Genomic DNA, 24,945 nt, shown 5'->3' with positions numbered 1-24,945 from the left:
GCCCAACTCTAGACTCTGCTCTGGAGGGGAATCTGGATTTACCAGTCAGACACCTCCGCACAGGTCTGGGAGGCAGCCCCTTGGGGAGACCCTGCAGCTGCTGCTGGCAGCACACTCGGCGACGTGACTCAGTACCCGGAGCCTGTGGTGCAGGGAGGCGGCCTGGGGCTAGGGCAGCAGCTTTTGGGCCTCAGGGCCTCAGGCCGGAGTGCTGCGCCCCTGAACTCAAGTGTCAGGGCAACTTCCCCACTTCCTCTCCCTGGCTTTCCGATGATTTTCCAAGCACTCGATTCCCTGAATTAGATCCCTTTCTACTCAAGATGCTGATGTCGCTTCTACTTCCTGCACTGAACCCTAGCGCATACAGATACCAACAGCAAAACTGTCCTCGTACGATGATTAAATGAATTATCTTATTTAAAAAAGGAGGTAACAGAGTAGAGAAGTTTTCCTTTTTCTTTTCACCCAGACCCCCTGTGCAAACACGGCCCACGCTGGAAGGAGACGCGGCGCCTCCCACTCACCGTGGGGACGAAGGGCTCGTCGGGCGCGCAGTGGTAGTTCTGCAGCAAGGCCTGGAGCTGCAGGGAATTCAGCTTGAAGCAGGTGCTGTTGATGCTGGGAATGTCGTCAGCTGCGTACTTGTCCATCGTGAGCAAGGTGGTGGCCTGTTTAAAGGAATAAGCGGCGTGAACGCCATGATCTAAAAGCATCTGACAAACACTCGCGCTCACTAACATCTGCAAAGCTGCAACAACTTGCTAATTTGATTTTGAAATGCAGGATGTTTTTAAGGAAATACACTTCCATTAACATTAGCTATGTACATTAAACTGAACTCAAAACACTGTCTAGTAAAGGCTTTCAGATGACCTCTTCATTTTACTAAGATACGTATGTGTAATGAGACTCAATAATTTATGTTCATAAAGCATTTAAAAAGGCTCAGAAACGTCAAACATTCACATAACCACTCGGATTTCCAATTACTGGTGTCTGAGTAAGTTTCCCTATGATGACCTTTTTAGTAACCAGCTGACTCCATCACGGCAAGAGGGCAGAAACCTCTTTCTACACTAAATCTCTTCAAGCGATTGAGAAAAAAATACAAAATTAAACACTATAGTAGCAAGAAAAAAACCGCCCCGGATTACGAGGCTGCAGGCGCTCGCTGCTCGCTGGCAGAGCGCCAGCCCCCAGGCCCGGGACACCCAGGGAGCCCCAGAGCTGGGGGAGCTGTCAGGGCGCGGCTGCTCTGCGGTCCCCGGTCCCTCTCTTCTTCCCCTGCTACCCTTCGTGGGCTGACAGCTTTCCGGAGCCGGGGGCTTGGACTCCGCTCTCTGTCCCTGTGCCTACCACAGGCTTTGCTCTGTGCTTACCTGCCTCTGCATGAGAGTTAATCACCACCCGCTTCTACAAGGGACTTAGCTTTCAGTATGGGGCTTTACAACGTACACCTTACTGAGCTCAAATTTAAAAGCTCTTTAAAGTATTTACTCACCGATCACCACCTGTTACAGGCTGCACTGCGTCCTCCAAACCCCACATGGTGAAGTGCTAGCCCTACAACCTCAGAATGTGACCTGACTTGGACACAGGCCCTTGACAGAGGAATCAAGGACATTTGGACACTGACGTTCACCATGAACGTGGAGGCGCAGACGGGGTGACGTGCCCACAAGCCCGGCAGCAGACCAGACGCTGAGGGGACCGACCCCCCCACAACCCCCGGAGGAAGCAACCCGCCCGCACCCTGACTCAGACCTCTGGCCTCCAGAAGGCGAGACCACAAATCTGTTGTTTTAACCATCAAATCTGTTGTGCTTTGTTCTAGAGTTCCAGGCAAACAAACCAACTCGCTTGTGCACATGGAGACCCCGGAAGGAAGTGCCGAGGCTCTGCCGACCCCAGGTCCTCACCCAGGATGGAATCGGAGACAGTTACGGTGACGTCCGCGGGCAGAGGGGCAGCATGGCCGGGACCACCCACCTGCACGATCCTGCTGAGGTGGCAGTCGGCCGCCAGCTCCAGGCCCTGCTTCTCCGCCCAGGCCTCCACATGCCCCAGCTGCTGGCGGATAATGGCGCCCCAGTAGTGGGAGCACAGCCCCGACTCAGGGTCCGTCACCAGTCTGTTGAACAGCCACATGTTGATGAAGTGGAAGAGCTGCGAGAAGAGCTGGATGGTCAGCGCGGCGTTGACCCTGCAGCGCCGCAGCAGGGACATGGCTCCCGTGAGCGTGTGGAGGACGTCATCTGTGCGGGAGGACAGGGCACCCAGCATCACTGTGGGCTCGTCTCAGCTGGCAGCCAACCTGGCTACCATCTGCTCAGCCACTTTCAAAATACAACTCACTCTAGGGAACAGTGGCGCGGGCTCAAAGCGCACACAGGCGGTAGCTAACCATGCCGCCCGAGGTTCACCCTCGCTGGCGTGTGGGCAAGTGCTACAGCGTGACACGCCAACATGAGAACCGCTCTTGAACAAAACGGACGGTAGTTAAAATTCATTACTTTATAGAAGGCCAAATCCAACAGGGTATCACGTTTATTTTTAAAGTACCTCCCTCTCACAGACAGCAAACATTAAAATGAAGTCCAACGAGGAGGAGGAGGGAAGGAGGGGTGAAGGGGCAGAAGCCAGCCCTAACCTATCTTCGGTCTCTGCAGGCCGCTCTCCTCGGGGTCATCCAGAAAGGCTGGCATGTAATTGTTCAGCTCCGACTGAAGGCAGTGAACCAGGTACCTGCAAACACACGCACAGCTTTCACACTCTCAGCCTGACACCCTGCCGTAGCCAGACACAACGGCACGTTTGTACGGGCAGGTGTCACAATGTGTACTGCTCAGAAGTATCTGCCATGTGAAAAATGTACGTAAATAGTTGTACTCTTAGGGTTCTTGAAACACAGCTGGTTGATCAATTTTGCATATAGTTATTTATGCTTCTTGATATCCATCTCCAATTATGCTGGACAAAAACATTCAGTTTTGAAAATATAACAGGAAAACACATGACTGAAATCTTTATAGGACAGCATCATCTCCAAAACCTGTGCCTTACTTAAACGCCATCTGAACCAAGTGCGCTAGAACATCCTGGGCATCCAACGTGACCCGACTAAGATCTCGGTCCTGCTTAATGAAGTTGAGCAGCTCAGATGCGTTGGCCATCCAGAAGGCAAGTGCCCCTGCAATATTCTTCTGTTTCTGTGGACAGAACACGTTTCAATCAGCAACCAGAGGACAAACAAAAATCATAAAAATAAAAAGGAATGTTCTTGAAAAGCTGCTGAAGATAGACCAGTACCTTCCCATTTTCACCAAGGTATTTACCACAGATACCAGATATTTGCAAAGGAATTTGGGCACCTCCACAGCAATGGAAAGTAAATAACCATTGCCACTTCTTAGCGTTCGTGTAGAGACACACGGTCCCCTGAGCTACAATTTATGGAATCGGTGCAGAAAGGAGACATCAAATAATACAACACCAAATTGGAGACTGTGCATTATCTGGTAATCTGTGAAGTGTACACACACATATCCATGGTTACCCACAACCACCCTGATACCCACAGCCACTGGCTTGGACGCCAAGCAACTTGGTATCAAGCACTGATCTATCGCGCTATCTCCCGACCACGTGTGCAGCCAGGCAACCTCAGATGAGATCCAGAGTAGGAACCAAGGATAAACAACAGGAGAGGAAACAGAACTTCTGTCATTTCATGTCCACACTGAAGTGCGTTAAGCAAAGTTATGAGATGCCGATAAGGGTGCACAGTCAAACAAGGGTTTAGTACTGCATGTTTCAGCTGCCGAATGGGTGTTATGAACCGCTCAGTCCATTGCTGCAGGGCTGTTTTGACATGGAAGCAGCATGAGAAACTCAGCTAAGCCAGCACAGCCAGGATGGGCTCCCGGCAGCAGGTCCTACCTGATCCACCTGGTCTACTTCCTGGGGAGAAACGGACGAGGGGAAACCAAGCAGAACAAGAGAAAGAAACTCGTAAACAATCATGACAGTTAAAAAAAACAAAACACTAACATGAAGTCATGACATGAAGGTGCGACACTGGGTTGCATTAACCCCACGTGACACGCTCACTCGTGGTGCTGAAGCAGCTCTGCAAGTCTGTGACTTAAGGACCAGTTTCCTGTTCTTAACGTGACACGGTCACTAAGTGGACGCCTAGAGCTTATCCATAAAGAAGATGTTACAACAAACACGCGAATATACTGATCTCCTTAAAGTCACTGGAGCCTGCTTTTACAAAGAAAGGACTTCTCAACATCTCTTAACGATGCTGTGTGTTTGACGACTTAAAGGTACTGAAGGTGAGAATCTATTTCCTTGGATTAATTAACGAGAATGAGCGCGATAGGAAAGACCAACAGAAACAATAAAAATAAGGAAATTTAAAAATGTGTTAAAAAGCGTACACCTATCCTAAGGAGGACTACATTGGTTTTTAAAGGGAGGTTTCTGCAAGTTGAAGAACTTTAATTGTGCCACAATTTTTTCTAAAAATCCAGATTCCTCCAACTACACACTGAACCCAAATCTGAAAGGCTTGTCTTGACGGTGGCGATCTCACGGCCCGGTGCAGTTCAGTGAGCAAAGTCCACCCGGAGCAGCTTGACGACGAGAGCTCTGTACGGAGATCAAGCTGAGGGGGGACAGACCCTGGCTCCGGGTGACAACAGAGAAGGAAACCTACATCTGCCCATAACATAGTAAAAGAGGGACAAAGTGGTGCCTAAATAAAACACCTTTCCTTTCTATCTGTTTCCTCACTTGGGTAAAAGAATCAGAACCCCCATCAAACTCAGATGCTAACCACGCGAACAAACATTTCTTGGGAAATTACGGTCTTTTAAAACAGTTAAAATTAAAAGAGTAATTTACCTCAAGCTATGGTGACAAGAGAAAAACAACTAAACCATCTAATCATGTTACTTAACTAGAATTTCATAGCTGAGTAGTAAACAGCGTTGACAGGTGATTCAGGAAAACTTTTTAAAACACCTGCAAATTTACTGTGAAGAATTTTAAAGATTAAATCTCCAAATTACCTACAAGTTTGGAAAAGTGTTATGCTAATTTTATCAACTACAGACAGATAGTCCTAAAGAAAAGCAACCCATTCTACCGAGAGAATGTCCTTACTTTGTGAAATTTTCAAAACAGCTTTATAAAAGAATTTGACCTTGATTTTCATTGTGAGAAATGCCATGATGCCCATCACACCTCCCCAAGCACCATCGAAACCCAGATAGTAACCACCAACATCTGAGCAGATGCATTATAAAAGGGGTTTTATAACCACTAAAAAATTCTCAGGTGGTGGTGGTCAGGGACTGGGGGAAGGGGCGATGGAGAGGAGCTGCTTACTGGGTGCAGGGCTTTACTCCGCAGCGATGGGGGCATTGGTACAGGTGGAGCTCAGACAGGGTTGCTGCACAGCACTGTGAATGCACTGAACGCCACGGGATCAGTCACTGTCAAACGGCTGACTCTATGTCATGTGAATTTCACCTCAACAAAGTATTATTTTCTAATCCTCAACAGCTTCTCACAGCGACTGTGACTTCAGGGGCCTTTTTCGTGATCACTGTGACCACGCACACAGTTTCTCTCCCTTATTCTAAACTTTACAGGAAAGACACAGAAGAAAGTTTACATTTCTTTTCAACTTCCAAAGCTACACAATTTTAAATACTACTTACATGACTTTTGTTTTAGAAAAAGTTCTTAAGAAAAAGTCAACATGTAGCCACGTCTGAAACGTTATACTGACTTAACTGACTTAAAGGCCACAACTACGGACACCGGGCCACGCAGCCACAGGCCAGGGCTCACCTGGATCACTCCTTCCATCATGCTCACCATCTTGTTGACGATGGCGATCACCTTGTGTGTGCGCTCTGCGGGGCTGACATCAGGTCTGTACGGGCTGGACAGCACGTGCCGACACGCCATGTACAGCACATACGTGGGCGACAACTTAAAGTGCACCGTTGAGCTGTTTGTGTAACTTATGATGGCGGATAAAAATGAATCCTCAGCTGTGAAAAGATTTTGGAAAAAAAGAACAAAAAGCCCCACGAAAATCAGATGGAGAAACACAGAGCAGGGAATAACTCACTAGCAAAGGCCTTTGAAACTACTCACAGCTTTCCCTGAATTCAATGCTTGCAGGCAGGGTCAGCTCAGGCCCAGCAGCATCCTGAGTTCTGCAAGAGGAAAGGTGCCACCTCCTCAGATCAGGTCTCGAAGCCAACACCACCCCGACAGCCAGTGCAGATTTCTGCAACCGTTTTGTAAATGTCCACAGAGTGTTTTCAAATAGTAAACAGCCCAATCACTCGTTTTCACGTGTAACCTATTCAAACATTTAGGTGAGTGTACGGGGAGTGATCACATCCCAGCTCCTCAGAGAGGTCAGTTCCTTGAAGCACCTGCTTCTGTCAAGAGAACAGATCTGACCACGTTTCTGTATTATTGATGAAGACTTTGTGTCGACTGTAGGGACGAGGCTGCAGGGCACCTGCTGCAGCGATGGCTCAAGTGACACTGAAAAGACACTGCGAGGAGACACGAGGAAAGTCTAACCCACGCTGAGCTTGAACCTGAGCTCTTACAACGAAGAAGAAAACTTCCCTAAGAGCTAGACATCGTCTTTCTCTCCCAACAAAGGTTAGACAGGCGATCCCCAAGGCCCCTCAGCCGCTCAGTGTCAGTCGTTCTCAACGTGCACAGTGAGGCATGCCACAGGAGGGCTGACATGGGCATTGCAGGTTCAGTCACAGACTGGGGCCTATGGTAATTCCTTCCCAACAACAAGGATCCTCTTGCCCCACCCTCTACTCGGTGCACAAAAAGAGAAGGAGAAAATACAGTGGGAGGTAATTCAAACTATTATAAACATCAAAAGTAAAAACAAAAATCTTCTTCTCATGTAATTATATGCTTCAAAGTTTACTACCCACTCTATGATTTGTTAATTTGAATTTAACTCAACAACTTAGTTATAAAAATGCTCTTAGAAACAGAATATAATTTAAAAGCTCAATTATTTTGGACATCTCTCTTATACTGCCATGTTTATAGAATCTAACATTGCAGATAAGCAGTTACTCTCAATTTAATATCCATAACATAAACCTGGATGAATTTAACAATTTTTATGCTTCATCACTTAAAATAACTATTAATAAAAATAAGGAATTTAAATTGTCATTGAAAACATTTTAAAATGTGTTAGTGGTAATTTAAAAATCATTCCCATCAAAGATACTTTTCCTTGATAAAAATTAGTGTTTAATCACTCATTTAAGCCACTTGGACTTTTAAGACTATTCCACTTCAGAACAGTTCATCCTAACATACTGCACGCATGGGAGAGAGCAAAGACTGAAAACAGGGAGAGTCACCTCTTTCCACCACTGTCTTAGAAGCAACAAAGCAAGACAGAATTATAGTCCAAATAATACTTTAATAAGTCCTGGCAGAACAAAAGAATATGACCTTGCAAAAAAATCAATGAAATACATGCTCACAGGGATAAAATAACTTCTGACACACAATCAACCATCATGTGGCTATTCTGCTGACATACTACATTTACTTACTAACTTACACTCTTACTAATTCTGTGCATCCTGAAAGCATCGTCCTCGCCATCTTCCTCTCCCCTACCTTGATCACTTGCTTACCGAGATGAGCGCAGGCTCAGCTCTGATGGACCACCACGCGCACCTCCTCATCACCTTGTAAATAAACAGAGGTGCACCTCACAATGCTAGCCTACCATTCTGAACATCTTATTCTAGAATACATTATCAAAAACAAATATGGACAAAGTAGGCTATTTTATTATTATATCTAGAACAGTTTCACACAGCCAACAAAATATTGAATAATAACCAAAAAGCCCAGAACAAAAACAAGGTAAAAATGTGAGATTCCCATATGAATCTACAGACTTAATTACTGTGCTGAATGATATTAAAATCTTATGATGTGCAGTGCCCTCTGCTGCGAGACAGAGAATTTAAGACTCTGTCACGCACTTGTCACTGAGCTGGTAAGGCACCTGCCCCTGTGAATGTCTCAGTCAGTGGGCCTGCAAAAGGGAAGTCAGGGGACCTCCTCAAAAATCTCAACAGCACCCCAAGACAAGCGCTTCAGCCCGCACCGACCAGCGGGGCACACGACGCACACGACTGCCCCCGCTGCTGCCTCCCGAGCGGGGCGCCGGCGCCTGGCGGGCTAGCACAGCAGCGCCCGGGCTTCACCGCCGGGCCTGGCGGACGGGCCGTGCTTTCCAACACTCACACGAAACTAGACGTCTCAAGGAAGTGGAATGCTGACTTATTAAGGTGACATGTATTTAAAAATCTTAAGGAAAGGAAATAGAAAAAGGCCTAAGTTCTCTGTTCAAAACAACCAGGCAAGAACAACGTCAGCAGAAGAAACGCCTCGTGGCCGCCTGTGCACAGGGCCCGCGCCAGAGCCCAGGACACGGGAGGATGCGGCTGGGTCTTCAACACACCACTTCCGCGTCACCTTTGGCTTTGTGTATTTTTAGTCACGCGAACTGGCTAAAATGACTAGTCTTAACTAAACATAAAAATTACCAAGTATCACAATGCCATAAAGCCCCCTGTCTCCCGGTTTTGCAAAGTAGCACATTTAAAACAGACACGTGCTCTAGCAGGCTAACACCGGGGCAGACGAGTGAGTAACGGATACCCGTGCTGATGAAGCATTTTTTTTCAATTCAGTAACACGAAAAGGAGACACTCTCAAAACCCCCGCTCGCGTTCCGAGCCTCCCCGGGCGCGGCCCGCTGCCTCGTCACTTGGCGTGCACTGCCCACCTGCTGTCCTGCCGGCGGTAGTCCTGCTGCTGCTCCACTCGGACCATCGGCTTCACCATCCCTCGCTCAGCGGTGCTGGTGGCAGACGGCACCCTGTCGCTGTCCAGCCTGGCGGTGCTCTGGGCACAGGGAAACACAAGGCGTTGAGAGACGACACGAGACACCGGGCTGCACACTCCACGCCGCAGGGGCTGGGGAAGGTGTGCTGCGCAGGCCGCCCGGCAGGGGCGGAGAGGGGACCTCGGGGTGGGGGGACGGGCAGTGCCGGGGACGTCACGTCCACGGCATGTGCCCGCGAGCACACTGTCCCTGAGAGAATGACAGGGCGTACAGCCACTTTCCCTCTCAGAGAGCAAGCACCTGGCTCTGAGCCACAGACACGCAGGGTCTCCAGGAAGGACACAGTAACAGGGGCTTCACTCCCCAGGTCCCCTAGGTCAGGACAGACCTGAGGGACAATGTGCACAGTACCGAGAGTCAGGTCTCTTTTTACTTGTTAGTTTTAAGAAAGAATTTAAAATTCACTCATTTTAGCTCAAAACCTAGTGAAGAATTCAGTGGAGAAACTGGCTGATTTCTTGCCCTTAATCAACACAGGGAAAAACACCTGAATAGCAACCCTATCTCGTGCACTTCAGTCCCTCCAAACAGCGCACATTGCTAACCAGCCTGAGGCAGACAGAGGGATGAATGACCTGTATTAAGAAAATCACAACAGAATCAATAAATGTATGTAAAACTTCCACTGCAGCAAAAGAATTACGTAAGGTCTCCTATTCCGTCCCTTACCGCAGACGCCGAGCACGGAGCAGCACACAAACCCCCACCCGGCAACCTGAGCAGCGCGGTGCAGCGTCCCCGCTTCCCGCATCGCCCGCGAGCGGCCCGCACAGCTCGCCTTGGAAGCCCGCTTTCCACGCGCTGTCAACGCCGTGTTTCCGTGCTGCGGGGCTGCGATGGCCGCGCTACGCCTGCTGTACGTTCACCAGGCTCAGGAAACCAGTTTTCATTACTTTGTTTAAAATGTTCTTCAGTATGAAGTGTCATGAAAACTGTGCTCATTAATGTATGTACACAACAGTTCCTTCACTAAGACACACTTACAGAAATAAAACTGCAGTGGATGGCAGTGTTTAGACTGCGAAAACCTGGTATAAATGAGTAACAGTAAGGCAACAGGTAAATACATTATGATGTATTTATAAACTAACAAAGTAATTTTAGCCGTTTTCAAATGACTTTTGAAACAAATTCTCACAAAACAACATCTGAAGGAAGCAGGACGGAAAGGTGTGTGTGTATCTGTGTGTAAAAGAGGTTTATGATGTTAAATATATGAACACACACATGCACAAAGAGCTCAGAAAAGGATCTATCAAAACGCCACCAAAAGCCAGCCATAAATCAGAGATAGAGTATTTTCATTCTGAATAATTTTTCTCAATTTACCGAATTTTCTACATTGGCTATGCATTTTTATAAGAAACGACATGCTTTATAAAGATGACTCTACTTGGTTCCGAGAGTACTTACTCGTGAAATTACTCAGTAGCCCTTCCTTGAGACGTCTGCGTGTCTGGCACTCCCCTAAGCACCACGAGCACCGCAGCAGGCCACACACGGAAGAGCCCCACCTCCGCGGAGCTCACCTCCTACAGTCAATCAACAAACCAGACACACGTCGGCATGGCATTTAGGGCTGCACAAAGAATTTAAAATGAGGTGTTGTACTAGTGCCGGGATGCTCAGGAAAGACTTCTTCAAGGAGTTGGAGTCAGAGGGGTTAGCTGTGTGAAAACCGGCAGAAAGGGCACCCTAGGACGGGCGAACCCACTCAGGCCTTCGGCGGGGGAGAGAGAAGGGTGGGTGTTCAGGGAACAGAAGCCAGCATGGCTGGCATGCGGTCACAGGGCCGTGGCAGCACACACCTTGTGTAAGAGCGTGAAGATGTGTGATGTCTGTGTGAGGGTGGTAACGAAGTCTAGTTTACACTTTTAAAGCCCCGGTCTGGCTGCGGGAGGAGAACGGTGGGCCGGGGAGGAGCGGGAGCGGGGCTGCTACCCAGCAGGCTCGTAGGCACCCCTGCCACGTGCCGACCGCGGCCTGAGCAGCCTCTCCCGGCGGAGAGACAGAGAAAGACGGCGCTGCGGGCCACGTCAGAGCAGAGCCAACAGGACGTGACAAAAGCTGGATGCAGAGGCTGTGACAGATTTCTGCAGGCGACACTGAGGATGGGGTATCTGGTCCTGAGATGGGGGTGCGTCAGGGAAAGAAGAGTGTTACACTTGACACGTGCTGGATGGCCCCAGGATGCCCAGCAAGCTCTGGAGTCTGAGAAGGCGGGGGGGAGACAGGAGTTACTAACATGGAGGCGCTGTGACTGAGGCACCGGCGACAGATCACCTGGGGACGTAACAATAGAAGAGACGGCCTGAGGTCTGAGACCATGGCCCCATTTCAGACGTCAGGCAGAGGTAGAGGGGAGACATCCACCACGCAGGCTGAGGGGAATGAGCCCCGAGGTGAGAACAGCAGGAGACCCTGGGGGCGGAGGGAGGACGTGCACCCGGTGGGCCGGAGGGGCCCCGGGAGACAGACCATGCAGGGCCTGGCAGCCGGGCATCTGTGCCATGACAGGCCCAGTCCCTATGAACAGCAGGAGCCAACTGGGATCCGAGCGAGAAGACGGAGGGCAGGCAGTGGCCACGGCAACTGCAGATTATCTCTGCAAGAAGCCACACAGGGACCAGCCGCTGAGGGACCAGCAGAGGCTGCAAAGGACAGGTCCTGGTGCTGCGAGACGGCCCGGCAGCCTCCGTGACCCGCTCACACGCTCTGGCCCCAAACCTGGCTGGGCCTGCGCTCCGCCTGCACCAGGGGGAGGAGGAGGAGTCAATGCTGCGCCGGTTCCAGAGTCACGCCGTAACAAGGCCTGGACACTCCGCGCTTCCTGGGAGGCACCAAGACGTCTGGCTGCCCCCATGAAGAGAGACGAGGAAATGGAGGCCCGGCTGTCCCTACAACCCAGCACAGCCTGGCCAGCAGCTAACCCACTAGCCGAATGCAGCCACACGAGTAACCACCAGCAAGACCAGTGAAGAGGCTGCCCAGGTGAGTCCAAACCACACTGCACGACTATAAAGAAACAAAATGACTGCGCTTTTAGTCCACACAGTTTAGGGGTGGTCTGCCACTCAGCAACAGATAACCGAGGACAAGCCGAGGACAGAAGGAAACTGTGCGAGAGCGAAGGGCTAACCGTGGAAGCGGGGCCCAGGCAGGTGAACTGAAGGGGAGTTGGCACCTAAGTCAAGGTCACAAGAGCGGGAATCCACTGTCTCTGGAGGTCACCTGACCCCAAAGGCTGATCACATCAGGGACAAACCTATGACACACTGCTTGGAAGAGAAAGAAATTTCCCTGGCCTTAGAGGAAAAGACAGTCTGCTGTCTTTCATGCATCCCTAAGAGATGACACGAGAGGTCAGGACAGCCCACACGCAGGACGTCAGAGTCTGCACCACAGTCTACGAGCCCATTACTAGGCACTCGTCGGCGACGGCCTAGGACGTCAAGCAGACACAGTCCCGTCAAGTGACGGGCGGCCACCCACCTTGCTTGTCGGCAGTGCCGCTCCACTGTGAGCGTCTCCTCCTACGTCAAAGGTGGTCTCCTGAATAACTCTGTTGAGATAAAAAAGAGAAATACACGTGACTCAGAACTCTCAGATGATAAGAGGTAGTCTCTTCTTAATGACACAGAAGGAACAGTTGGCCAAAAATCCCAACTTCCGAGGACTGTCAAGAAATCACTGTCAGAATATGAGCTCAGAATTAAAAAATTATCGTAACTTTATGAACTTTTCTTACCAATGTATACTGAATATTCTCAAGATCGTATTTTTGAAAACTGCACTTTAATAACAAAAAAATTGAAAGAAATAAAAGAAAAGAAAGCTGTTTCATCACAGAAGTCCCTCTGGGCGGCAAATGGCCCATTAACAAAGTGCAGATGGCCAAGGCGCCCAGAGGCCCGGCCAACGGGGGAGAGCCCTGAACACCCCCCAACACCAGCAGGTGACATACTGCCTAAATCCCCTGGGCTTCTGCACAAGATAATCAAAAAGAATAAAAATCTCCCTTCTTATGATGTTTGAACAATAATATATCATCTAATTTCAAAGCATTACAGTAACTTAAAACTTCTATTTAAGCCTAGTCTATAGAATGAAACCAAGAAGTGATACTGAAGTTCAAAACAATTTTTCAAATTAGAAAAGCATTACTTCCTCTGCCCCATTACTACTGAAAATAAAATCATCCTGTAATACAAACTAAAAGCATGCTTGACAAGAGTAACTTTTGAGAAAATAAAAGCTTGTACTAAATGCTACTATTGTCAGCACTCTGGACACGACCTCAAGCAATACATTACACAGTTTTCTGAAACTAAACACTTAATTCTCTCTGTCACCAAGATATTCAAAAAGCACAGAAAATGCTCTGCTGGTTACCACTGGTTTGAATGGGAAACTCAGTTCAGAAACTCCGTCTCTGGTAAGGAAAACAAGAAACACGACAGGTCAGCTCCCTGTCGCCTGTCAAAGCTAGTGCACAAGTTTGACCCGTGCCGTCCCGGGCTTGCTCGCACAGATGCTCAGGAACACAGCCGAAGCCATCCTGACTCCATCTGCAGGTACCACCCCACAGTAACAAATTCACTTAACACCACACAAGCCTCTTTATTTTTTTTAGCTAAAGCTACCAAACCTTTGAGTTTAACACGGGTCCATCTGCACCGCATCCTGGATGTGTGAACGATTACAAAGGGACTTTACTCAGGACTCTGGTGACACGACTGTGAGCGTAAGCAGCTCACCCTGAGAGCGTGACGGCACTTGGCGTGGGTGCGCGGGGGGCAGGTAGGGAGGACTGCTGCGAGCAATCGGTGCATCATCAGAAGTCCCTAACATCCCACGCTGGCTGTCGGTATCAAACGCACCCCATGCCAGGATGCCACCACTGAGGCTCTGAAGACAGAGACCCTAAAATCTGCAGGTAGGAATACACGTCACGCATCCCCCAAGGAACCAGAATAAGAACAAATGAAGCCCAAAGTTACTAGAAGGAAGGAAATGACAAAGATGAGAGCGTAAATAAATGAAACAGAGACTACAAAGACAACAGGAAAGACCAATAAAACTGAGAACTGGTTCTTAAGATAAGCAAAACAAACCTTCAGCTAGACTGACCAAGAAAAAAAAGAGAGGACTGAAATAAACAAAATTGGAAATGAAGGAGACATGACAACCAACACCAGAAATACAAAGGATCGTAACGCACTGTTCCGAACAATTGTATGGAACTAACTGGACAGCCTCGAAGAAAGGGACAAATTCCTAGAAACATACGATCTTCTAAGCCTGCAATCATGAGGAAACAGGAAACTGAAAAGACCAATCACTAGTAAGGAGATTAAATCCAGAATCAAAACCCTCCCAACACATAGAAGTCCAGGACCAGATGGCTTCACCAGTGAACTCGACTGAACACTTAAAGGTTAACACCAATCCTCAACTCTCCTAAAAACAGAAGCAGGGGGACACTTACAAGCTCATCTTACAGACCAGCATCACCCTGATGCCAAAGCCGAACAAGGACACCACGAGGAAAGAAAATTACAAACCAACATTCCTGTTGAAAACAGATGCAAAAATCTCAGCCAAGCGTTAGCAGACTCAATTTAACAACACCCTGGAAGATCATCACCACGATCAAGGGTGACCTGCTCCCAGGATGCACAGGGGTTCAACATGCACGTATCACTCACGCGGCACAGCACACTAACAAAAAGGAAGGAAAAATCACACCATCACCTCAACACACGCGGAGCAAACTTCGACAAAATTCACACCCACGTGTGATAAAAACTCCCGACGGCAGGTACAGAGGAAGCACTCCTCAACACAATAAAGGGCATACATGACAAACCCACACCTAACACACATGCTCCACAGTGAAAACTGGAAGCATTTCCTTTAATATCAGGAACAAGACAAGGATCCCCGCTCTCACCACTTTTATCCAACAAAGCCAGAGCAATTAGGCAAGAAAAAGCTAAAAAGCATCCAAATTGAAAAGAAGTAAAATTGTCACTATTTGCAGATGACATATTATATATAGAAAACCCTAAAGACTCCACCAAAATTAAGTTAGAAATAAACTAATTAGCTTGCAGGATTCAAAATCAATATACAAAAATGTGCTGTTTCTATACACTAGTAACAAAATATCAGCGATTAAGAAAACAATCCCATTTACAACTGCATCAACAAGAATAAAATCCTAAAAATGAGTTGAACCAAGGAGGCGAAAGACCAGCACGCTGAGAACTCTAAGCAGTGACCAAAAACCTTGCCGAGGACACAAATAAAAGGAAGACAATTGATGTTCTGTGCTCACGAACTGGAAGAATGAATATTAAAACGTCCACACTACACATGGCAATCTGTCGAGTCAATGCAACTCCTGTCAAAATTCCAACAGCATTTTTCACAGAAACAGAAAAGACAATCCTAGGATTTGTATGGAACCATGAAAGACCCCAACAGTGAAAGCAATCTTGAGAAAGAACGAAGCTGGTGGCAGCACACTCCCTGATTTTAAACTCTATTACAAAGCTACAGTGATCAGAACAGAATGGTAATGGTATAAAAACAGATACACAGGTCAATGGAACAGAACAGAGAGCACAGACAGAGACCCACACTTACATGGCTGATAAATTTATGACAAAGGAGCCAAGAATGCATGACAAGGAGTGCACAGCACAGTCTCTTCCAGAGACGGTCTCTTCATTCAGCAGTGCCGGGAAAACTGGAAAGCCACACCAGGAGAATGAGACTGCACCTTCCTAAACCACACCCCAAATAAACTCAAAATGATTCAATACTTGAACATAAGACCTGAGACCACCAACTCCTAGAAGAAGCCACAGGCAGTCAAGTTCCTTGACACTAGTCTTGGTGATGAGCTTTTGGATCTGACAAAACAACAAAGGCAAGAAAAGCAAAAATAAACAAATGGGAAAACATCAAACTAAAAGTTTCTGCTCAGCAAAGGGAACCGGTAACAAAATGTAGAAGCACTGCATGGAGTGGGAGAAAATATTCGAAAATCATACATCTGCTAAGGGGTTAATATGCGAATTATATAAAGAACTCATACAACTCAATAGCAAAAAAAAAAAAATCTAATTAAAAAAATGGGCAGAGGATCTGAGTAGACATTTTTCCAAAAAAATACAGGTGACCAACAAGTACATGAAAAAATGCTCAACACCACTTACAAGGGAAATGCAGATCAAAGCCATAATGAGCTGTCACCTCACACCTGTTAGAATGGCTGTCATCAAAAACTCAAGAAATAAGATCAGCCGTATGATCCAGAAACCCCACTTATGGGTATTTATCCAAAGAAAACAAGAACACTAACTCTGCACCCCCTACATTCACTGCACCACTGCTCACAACTGCCAAGGTACAGAAACACCTAAGTGTCCACTGACAGAAGAATGGATAAAGAAAACACAGTGTGTGTGTTTGTGTGTGTGTGTGTGTGTGTACACATACGTACACACACACAATGGAATATTATTCAGTCATAAAAAAAGAAGAGAATCTTGCCATTTGTGACAACATGGACGGACCTTGAGGGCATTATGCTCAGTGAAATAAGTCAGACAAAGACAAATACCATATGATCTCACTTATATGTGCAATATGAAAACAACAACAAAAAAGCAAGCTCACAGATACAGAGTGACAGTTACACCAAGGTGGGGGCGGGGGGGGGGGATAGCGTGGGGAGAGACATGAATCTAAAAGTACACATTTCCAGTAGTAAAATGATGAAGTCAGGGGAGGTGCTGTTCAGCACGGTGACTAGTTAGCAGTCCTAGACTACACACCTGAAAGTTGCTTAGAGAGTAAATCTTAAAAGTTCTCATCACAAAAAGAAAAGCTCTTGTAAGCATGTATGATAATGGATGTCAACTAGACTTACAATGACAACACATACAAACACTGGATCATTATGCTGTACATCTAAACTAGGATCACGTTATAAATCAATCATCTCCCAACTAAGTTACACACACACGTGTGGAAAAAAATACCTAAATTACCCACCTAGAAATTTGAGTAATAGTTTGACATTAGAACAACGTTAATGTTTATAAACTCCTTTCTGACCTACGAATGCACACGTAAGTGCTGGTATATCCACCTGCTGAGCAGCTTTCACTAGTTTTGCAGGAAACAGACATGATTAAAATAAAAATTAAGTTTCACAGCACTACCTCAATGAGATGTTGGCCATATTCTGTACGATCTCTGCTTCTGGCCAGAGGTATGATTAGGACCGATAACCGCAGGCCTCCAAGGCAGGAACCATTCAGGGAAACAAACAAACAAACAAAACAGCCCAGTAGGAGGTTGATGGTCTCACACTGAAAAACATCAGCGAACAAAACTGAAGGACTGGCTGTACTCCTGGGACAGAGATCGTCTGTGGAACCGTATTTACACACAGCAAGAGGGCTGGACAGCACCGTGCTAATCAACACCGTCAAACAGACACGACACATAACTCAGATGTGAAGCACAAGTGCACGGAGGAGGCAGCGGTCGCAGCACGGCTGGAGGGCGGCTGGGAGCACAGCAAACAAACTGCCGCGGGCGGCAAAACATCCCAGGAATCAGCACAGTGAGGATGTCAAGTAGGCAACCTGCACATCGTCAAGGTGTCTGGTGCTGAGAGGAAGAAATGGGGTGAAGGAAAGCTGAGGATCAAGTGGAAATCACTTGAGCGTGCCATCAGCTGAAGAAGAGGGCCTGCAGAAAGGGAAGGGGGAGACGGCTGACGAATAAATACAACCTTAAGAAAGGACTATTACAAAACTGGTCCTTCCAGACACAGAATGGAAATCTGAGTTTATCCCACATGCAGATTAAAGCTGGAAACAGAGTCAGGAAGAAAGGGATTTCCTTAAGAGAAAGGCAGGTGCTCGTCTTCTCTGGGAACGAAGAGGTGTGGTCGTTAGCTGAACCTCGGTGCTGCAGGTGAGGGGCCAGGGACAGGTCTCGGGCGGCCCACAACACGTCCAGAGCGCAATCAGCCCACGGGAACACGCAAGGGCGTCCACAGTGTTCACCCTGGAGAAGGACGTGCGGTCTAGCACTAGCACTTACTGCCTTTTACCCTTCGCCAGGATTCAAAATGGACAAAGAATGAAAAAAGAGGCAGAGCTCATCAGGGACCCACCAGCAACAATCAGGGAGCATCACAAGGCCGATAAATGGACCAAAGACCAACGTGAGCAAGTACAAAAACTCACACCTGACCCAGAGCACAAGCTCTGATCACTAAGCAAAGGCAGGTCATGGACACCACCACGCCGTTCTTATCTGTGCTTTAAACAGAGGAAAAGGTACAGCACCTGTTTCCCAAGATCCATGGTCCATCCACCTGCAAAATGCGCAGTAAAGTAACTAAGCGGCATATTCTTAAAAAAAAAAAAAAAAAAAAAAACTATTGCCAAAAATGAGGTCTTACTTCCTCCCCCACAAAGTTTTGCCAGACAGCAAGGACTTTCATTTTCCAGGCCCACGCTGCAAGTCCTCAGAAAGGCACTAGGTGGAGCCAAAACATCCTGGATCCTTTAGAACTTAGTATGCTTCATACTCGTAGCAAAAAAAATAAACAATAAAAAATCTGTTATGTAAGGTTACAACATAGAACACCATAATTCTTCACAAAAGAACAAATTAAGTATTAAAGTATCAGCTGAAAAAACAAAATTTTAAAAAATTCAAAAATCAGACACAACTTCCAATTTTAAGACAAAGTCAACTACCTTTCTTTTCTTCTCTCTGAAACCAGCCCCAAATCAGCAAGAGCCTGAACCACAAGCCACAACTTGCGAATGTTTAAAAATTAAAATAACAACCAAATAAACACATAATCTATGCCTAATTCATATCACTCTAAGCAAGATCAAAACTCTCTAAAATTCCTGAGGCTGAGGCACACTGCTCACCCAGGCTTGTGTCTGGGGCCCTTCACCGCCAGGCCTCCGTCCACAGACCTCTTCGCAAGCGCGTGGTCCTGGCTGGGGTCCACGAACTTGAAGACGTGTGATGTCCCAAACTGCACCTTCATCCCGCTCTGCAGCACGGTCGTCTCCGAGATGCGCTGCCCCTCCACATAGGTCTCGGCATCCATGCTTCTGGGCGTGACGGTGACAACTCCATCCATGTTCGTGAGGTCACAGTGATGGGGCTGAATTCCTGAACCAAACAACTGAAAATAAAAGAAAGTCAAAGGAACTCCCATCATCAAAAACACAGCACTTAAAACCTGAATTTGAAGACCGTGAGTTCCCCTTTTATGATAAATACCGCGTAAGGAACTCTGGACTTCGGTGCTTTAAGTGAATTTCCCCCTACCAGCAAAAATGTAAGTAAGCACTGTCCAAATAACAGAACATGCGATTCTTAGCATCCAGTAACTTGATTTAAGGTTACTGTAACCCCGCATTAAAAAGCATATGGTCATCTTGAACATTTATTAAATAGTTAATGGATAAATCTATGCAGGTCATTAGGGTCCCAAATTGCTATTTGCCTGCTTTGCTGCTGTGCTAAGAGGGGAGGGATGTCAGAACTGAAAATAACATTAACAGTCCGACCCCAAATTCCACAGCGAGGAATGAGCAAGCATGTGGGGAAGGTGAGGTCTGCCCGGCTGAGCCCAGTGAAGGGAGGAGCCCAGCCGTCCTCGAGACCATGTGAGCCTGTTTCCGGCTGGTCCCCAGCGCCTACACAGTAACTCACTGCCTGCCTGTGCCGGCCCCACTCACAGGCACTTTCACAAGGTCATCACCCTTCATCTCGAAGGAGAAAAGCAGTCTCAGGACTCTGGAGGCAGAGGGGGGACAGAAACTCTGCCCACTCCCCTCACACTGGACAAGGAAGAGGGACCAGAGTAAATCAGGTCTGTGGGGGGGGGGGGGTAAACATCCCCGTGGCAACCCCCACGGCTGCCCACTGAAGTGGAAGAGGCACAGGCGGAGCTCAGGCCGCGGCGGGAGCGCGCACCTGGATGCAGCTGTCTTCCAGCTTCTCTGTCCCCACCTCGGTGACACTCAGCTGAAGGCGGTAGAGCTTTGGCTTATCTCTGGAGTCGGAACCGTCTGAGAGGAGAGAAGGAACAGAGCTTCACCGGGAAGGTCTAAGGCTCCCGTCGTGTTATTTGAAACAAACAAGCAAACAAAAGGTTATCTTTGAAACGACACCAGTTTTCCATTCTCAGGATTTCTTTTCAAAGAAATCCTCAAATTCATATCATACAGTTTAACTAACTGGATACAGAAAACTCAAGTTAAATCATAAACATATCAGCTCTGTTTAGTATAATTTAGGGTACTAGCACCGTCATTCATACCAACATTTTGTCACACACAAAAAACTGTCCTCCGCCACACAGTCCTGGATTTGTGTTAGTGACTCTACGGAGCAATTCCACTAGCAAACGAAGGTCATCAAACACACGCGGACGCTCCTTGCAGACCAGGCCGTCCCTGCCATGAACCCGGCACGCAAGGGCAGAGGCGCGTGCGGGCCGAGAGGCGCAGCGGGCTCGCCCGTGGAGGTGTCTAAATGCACAGCCTCACGGCTCACTCCAGGCGTCCTGGGCCAAGCCCCTAGGAACGAGGCCCAAGCACGTGTCCCCTGTGGACCTGATGCCCCCCACTGGCTCTAAGTTCCTGCAAGAACCGCCGTTGCAGTGCTGAGGAGTGCACCTGGGCTGAAGGCAGAGCGCCTGGGCTTTATCTCTGTGTCACGTCCCACTCTGAGGACTGCTGAGACGTCCCAACTCCCTGCGCAGGAACTTCTCTGCCGAGACCCCTGCCTGTTTACACCCAGACGTGCTCATCCTCTCTGCACCTGCCGCACCTGTCTGAGCGAGAAGGACAGTAGCGGCAGGCTTACTCTGATCTCAGAGCTGTTCACAAGCGAGGAGACAGCCCCAGAACCAGCGCATCAGGACATGACCTCAGGGCCTGGCAGCCGGCCGCGCTGGGTCCAGGCCCTGCAGCTCCCGCCTTACCCACGCCTGAGTTGCCGGTTAAAACCTCAGTCCTTGGACCAGGAACGTAAGCAGGGAGAGCTTCAAGGGTCAAACACCAGAGTGGACCCAGGGCCTGCGCTGCTAAAATGTTGGTGGTGTGGTCTGAACTCACAAAGGACGCCAGGAACGTGCAAGTTCCGCACAAGTGTGCTAACTGCAGAGTACACAAAACAACACGCCAATGACAAAAGTTTCCATTTCTGGAACACTTCAGACTTCTGTGAGACCTGGGTGAAGGTCAGATGAGGCTGAAGCAACATTAAAGAGACACCACGACCAACACACCCCGAGCCCGGCTCCGCGTGGGTCTGCGTGCGTCACAGGCCCGAGGACAGCCTGGCCGCACTGCGGCAGCCGAAGCACTGCTTAAACAGCTTTCTTTCACCTCTGAGCACGGATCCAAAATGAGGCATCAGCCACCTGGGGCTCTCCCTGAACGTGGCAAGCTCCCTCCCAGACCTGCTGGGCCCAGGCCCCCCGGAGCGCTCACCGTGCTGCCTGCCTGAGCTCTGTAGGCGGCCCTAGCTGGCAGGCCTGGTCTCCACGGCCCCGAGAACTGCTTCATCTGAACTCCACTGGCCAGGTCTGACGATGGTGTCTACTACCTTCCCGCCTCCCCCAGCTCTGCACACACAGCTGGCTAGGTTTTTAAGACAATCTCTTTATACCTGGCACTCGGTACACTGTCTGGTCCACAATGTGCATTCAATAAGATTTAATGTATTAACAGTGAATAATTATTAACTAAAAATGAAGAAGGCACAATAACGCAACACAGTCACAGAATTACACAAACGAATTATAAAGAAAGCAAAGGATGCAAATAAGTGATCAAGAACCAATGTTTCAATTACAAAGTTTAAAAAACAGAACAACATGAAAAATATGCCTGTTTAGGGGTGAAAGGAAAATTTACATTAATATTCTTCTGAATTTTGAAGGCTTCTGGAGGGTACTGTGAGAGCCCACAAATGGATACTACATACTTTTCTACATCAACATGTCCACCCACAGATTAAGAAACATAAAAAGGGGGACACAAACTCTCAAGCCCCCTTCTCACCACCTCACCATGAGGAGTCTACAGCGGACGGATCGGAAGTGAGCTCTCCCAGTCCCCTGTCCCTGCTGCATCACAGTAACGACAGACCACAGACGCGGAGCCTCTGCAGGCACAGATGCTGAACACCCGGAGCGGCGGCCACGGGACGCAGCAAAGGAAAGGGAGCTTGGGGACGGTGGGGGAAACAGAGACGCAGTAATCAGCTACTGATAACTTTCTCCTTGGAGGGTCCGTGTCCCCCTCCTCGTTAAAAGCAGCACAGGGCCCTCACAGGCACCACCCCACAGGCAGTAACAAACATGCAGAATCTTCTCCTACTCCACAACCACGCCACTTCTGCCCAGAGCCCTCTGAGAGCAGCGAGAATCCTCCGAGGCAACCCCGCCACACACGGCAGTCCTGCTGCCAGCAGTTTAGTCTTTTTAAAATTCTATCTTAGAAATATGCAGTATATTCATGTGGTTCAAAATTCCAAAGGCACAAGAAGGATACAGGGAAACGCCCCCGCCCCTTCCTGCCTGTCCTGCTCTCGGGAAGCAAGTCTCCAACACCCAATTCACAGGTATACAACCCAGCAACGCACACGCATGGCCCTCTTCCTCCCTTCCTTGCACAAGCGTCAGCACGCTACTCAGGGCTACCTAGCGAAATACACGACAGTCAGATCCCCAACGCCTGGGGCAGACTGACACTAAAAAACCGGGGTTCCACCTGGAACCCAAGTGTACCTCGCATCCACTTGCCAGCGCGGTCATCACCCCGCCCTCCTGTCCGCCCTGCTCTGCACCTGGCTCGTCTGCTCGTTTCTGAGAGAAAGTGCTCTTTCACAGCCTCAATTTCAACCTGAACACAGCTGAGATGCCCCGAAAGGCACTGAGTTATTTCCCTCCAACAAGGCCACACACCCAGCTCTGCCCCCAGGTGAGCCCCCGGGAGGCCAGCCGGACCCCGGGCTCCAGCGCCCTCTCGGCCACTTCACCTGGGGAGGGAGGCAGGGGCTCGCCATGTCCGGAAGCCGGCCGGGGCCTCCTCATCCCAGGCGCCGCGCAGGACGCCAGGGCTCACCAGCGAGAAAGGGAGCGTGCACCCCCCGCACAGGGCTCACGGTTCAGGCCCCACACGACAGTTAGGACGCCGTCAGGACACTCAGCCGTGGGACGTGCTCTCACTAACTCTACTGGGGGGAGCCACCGCTCCTCAGATAGGACCGGTGTAGCAACCAAGAACACGGTAGTAAAGCTGATGACTCTACTATGTGTATTTTTGGTACATACCAGATAAAAAAGGAAATGCATTTTTCTATTGTTTCATGATTTCACAGTATAAAATTAACAAACACATGGAAACATTAAAGAATCCTTTTCAAGAATAAAATAACAAGAGAAACATGTCTTAGACTCTATGCATTACATCAAAATAGGTAATAAATATCACTTGTTCCTATTTTTTAAAAAAAGAACACAAAACCAAAACTCCAAAGTTAACTGGTTAATAGCCAATGAAAACTTGTATGATCAGTTTGGAGAAAATGCAACAAATTGGTATAAGATGCTGAACGGTGAGTAAATACACATGAGAAAGTGTTTGACTGTCACATTTTACAGGTAAAAGAACAGCATTTAAAATATAAAAACAGACAAAAAAGAAATATTTCTGTGTACTATTTAAGATGACAGACTGATGTACAAAATTTGAGAAACAAATTCTAGGTAGGAAAGTACAGCTTTGCTAAATAATAAGAAACGAACTTCAATCAGGAGAACCCCAAGGAACACCCCAAACCTGGTCATGGTGGAAGCTGGCTCCCTACAAAAAAATGACACACAGGACTGACGCCAAGTGGATGGTGGATTCTCTTCCTCTTCAGCCTCCAAGGACCACTGGGCCAGCCACCTGTGCCGTGGGCTGCCCGCTCCCCACCGGCTGCATGGCGGGGGGCAAACCAGCACCTGTGCGCTTGGCTCGGTCTCTCCTGGCCTGACTCTTTCCCTGCCCCTGCTTCCCCCTCCCCCTTCTCGCCCCCACTTCCTAATTTTTGGGGGGCTGAAGGATAGGCAAACAGCTTTCTTCCTTATTTAGTTCAATTTCTCACTTAAGACTTGTCCTGAATAGCAGAACTGGACATTACTGCAAAATGAAATTAAACTGCTAACAGAAATTTCTTCTATTAAATGAAATGAATTCTGGATATGGAGCAATTATCAGATACAGACAGAATGATGGTGCTTTACATTTCTGAAGGTAAGTCATTTACACCAATTCAAAACTAACACACAGAGCAAGCAGGCAGTTAACACCACTTTCCCAGGAGGCTGTCAGTGTGCTAGTCAAGAGAGTAGTATGAAGCGTAGCATTACCTTCGTGCGCGTGATAGCTGTAGTAGGCAAAGTGGCTCCTTCTCCCTGGGGCTGAAGCACATGCACAGGACCCAGGTGAAGGCAGCACCGGCAGGACAGAGGCCGTGCAGAGCCCGTGGAAGAGGGAAGGAGCAGAGAGACAGGAGAGGGTGAGCTGCAGTGAGACCACTCTCAGAGGAGGAGCAGGAGAGTTCAGCCCTCAGCCTTCAGAGCTGGGAGCTCCAGGCAGGGCGTGCTCTAGAATCCAGGGCAGACTGCTAAGGGAAAGGCTTAGACAACAGGTGAGTCACCAAGAGGCAGGAGAGCAACAGTCAGTAAGTCGTCAGGAAGACGCCCACCCACTCCTTCCACTGAAAGACACAGTCAAATCCAGAGCAAAGAGTAATGTGACTTCTTACCCCCGTTCCTCCAAAACACAAGTGGAAGCATCCACCCACACCTCAAAAAC

At 48.3% G+C, this 24,945-nt stretch overlaps 1 protein-coding gene across 1 annotated transcript in view; it reads right to left on the bottom strand.

The window, feature by feature from the left end:
- AFDN (afadin, adherens junction formation factor) overlaps nucleotides 1-24,945 on the bottom strand; it is a 122,463-nt gene that overhangs the window by 42,825 nt on the left and 54,693 nt on the right. Inside the window, 10 exon segments of the mRNA XM_032485369.1 lie at nucleotides 525-668; nucleotides 1,990-2,255; nucleotides 2,651-2,745; nucleotides 3,064-3,209; nucleotides 5,866-6,071; nucleotides 6,178-6,239; nucleotides 8,888-9,006; nucleotides 12,500-12,569; nucleotides 18,985-19,247; nucleotides 20,045-20,139. Coding sequence (XP_032341260.1) covers nucleotides 525-668; nucleotides 1,990-2,255; nucleotides 2,651-2,745; nucleotides 3,064-3,209; nucleotides 5,866-6,071; nucleotides 6,178-6,239; nucleotides 8,888-9,006; nucleotides 12,500-12,569; nucleotides 18,985-19,247; nucleotides 20,045-20,139 — 1,466 coding nt within the window.

The sequence above is a fragment of the Camelus ferus genome, chromosome 8 (genome assembly GCF_009834535.1).
Source record: "Camelus ferus isolate YT-003-E chromosome 8, BCGSAC_Cfer_1.0, whole genome shotgun sequence".
Lineage (NCBI taxonomy): Eukaryota > Metazoa > Chordata > Mammalia > Artiodactyla > Camelidae > Camelus > Camelus ferus.
This window is presented reverse-complemented; position numbering and strand designations above follow the sequence as displayed.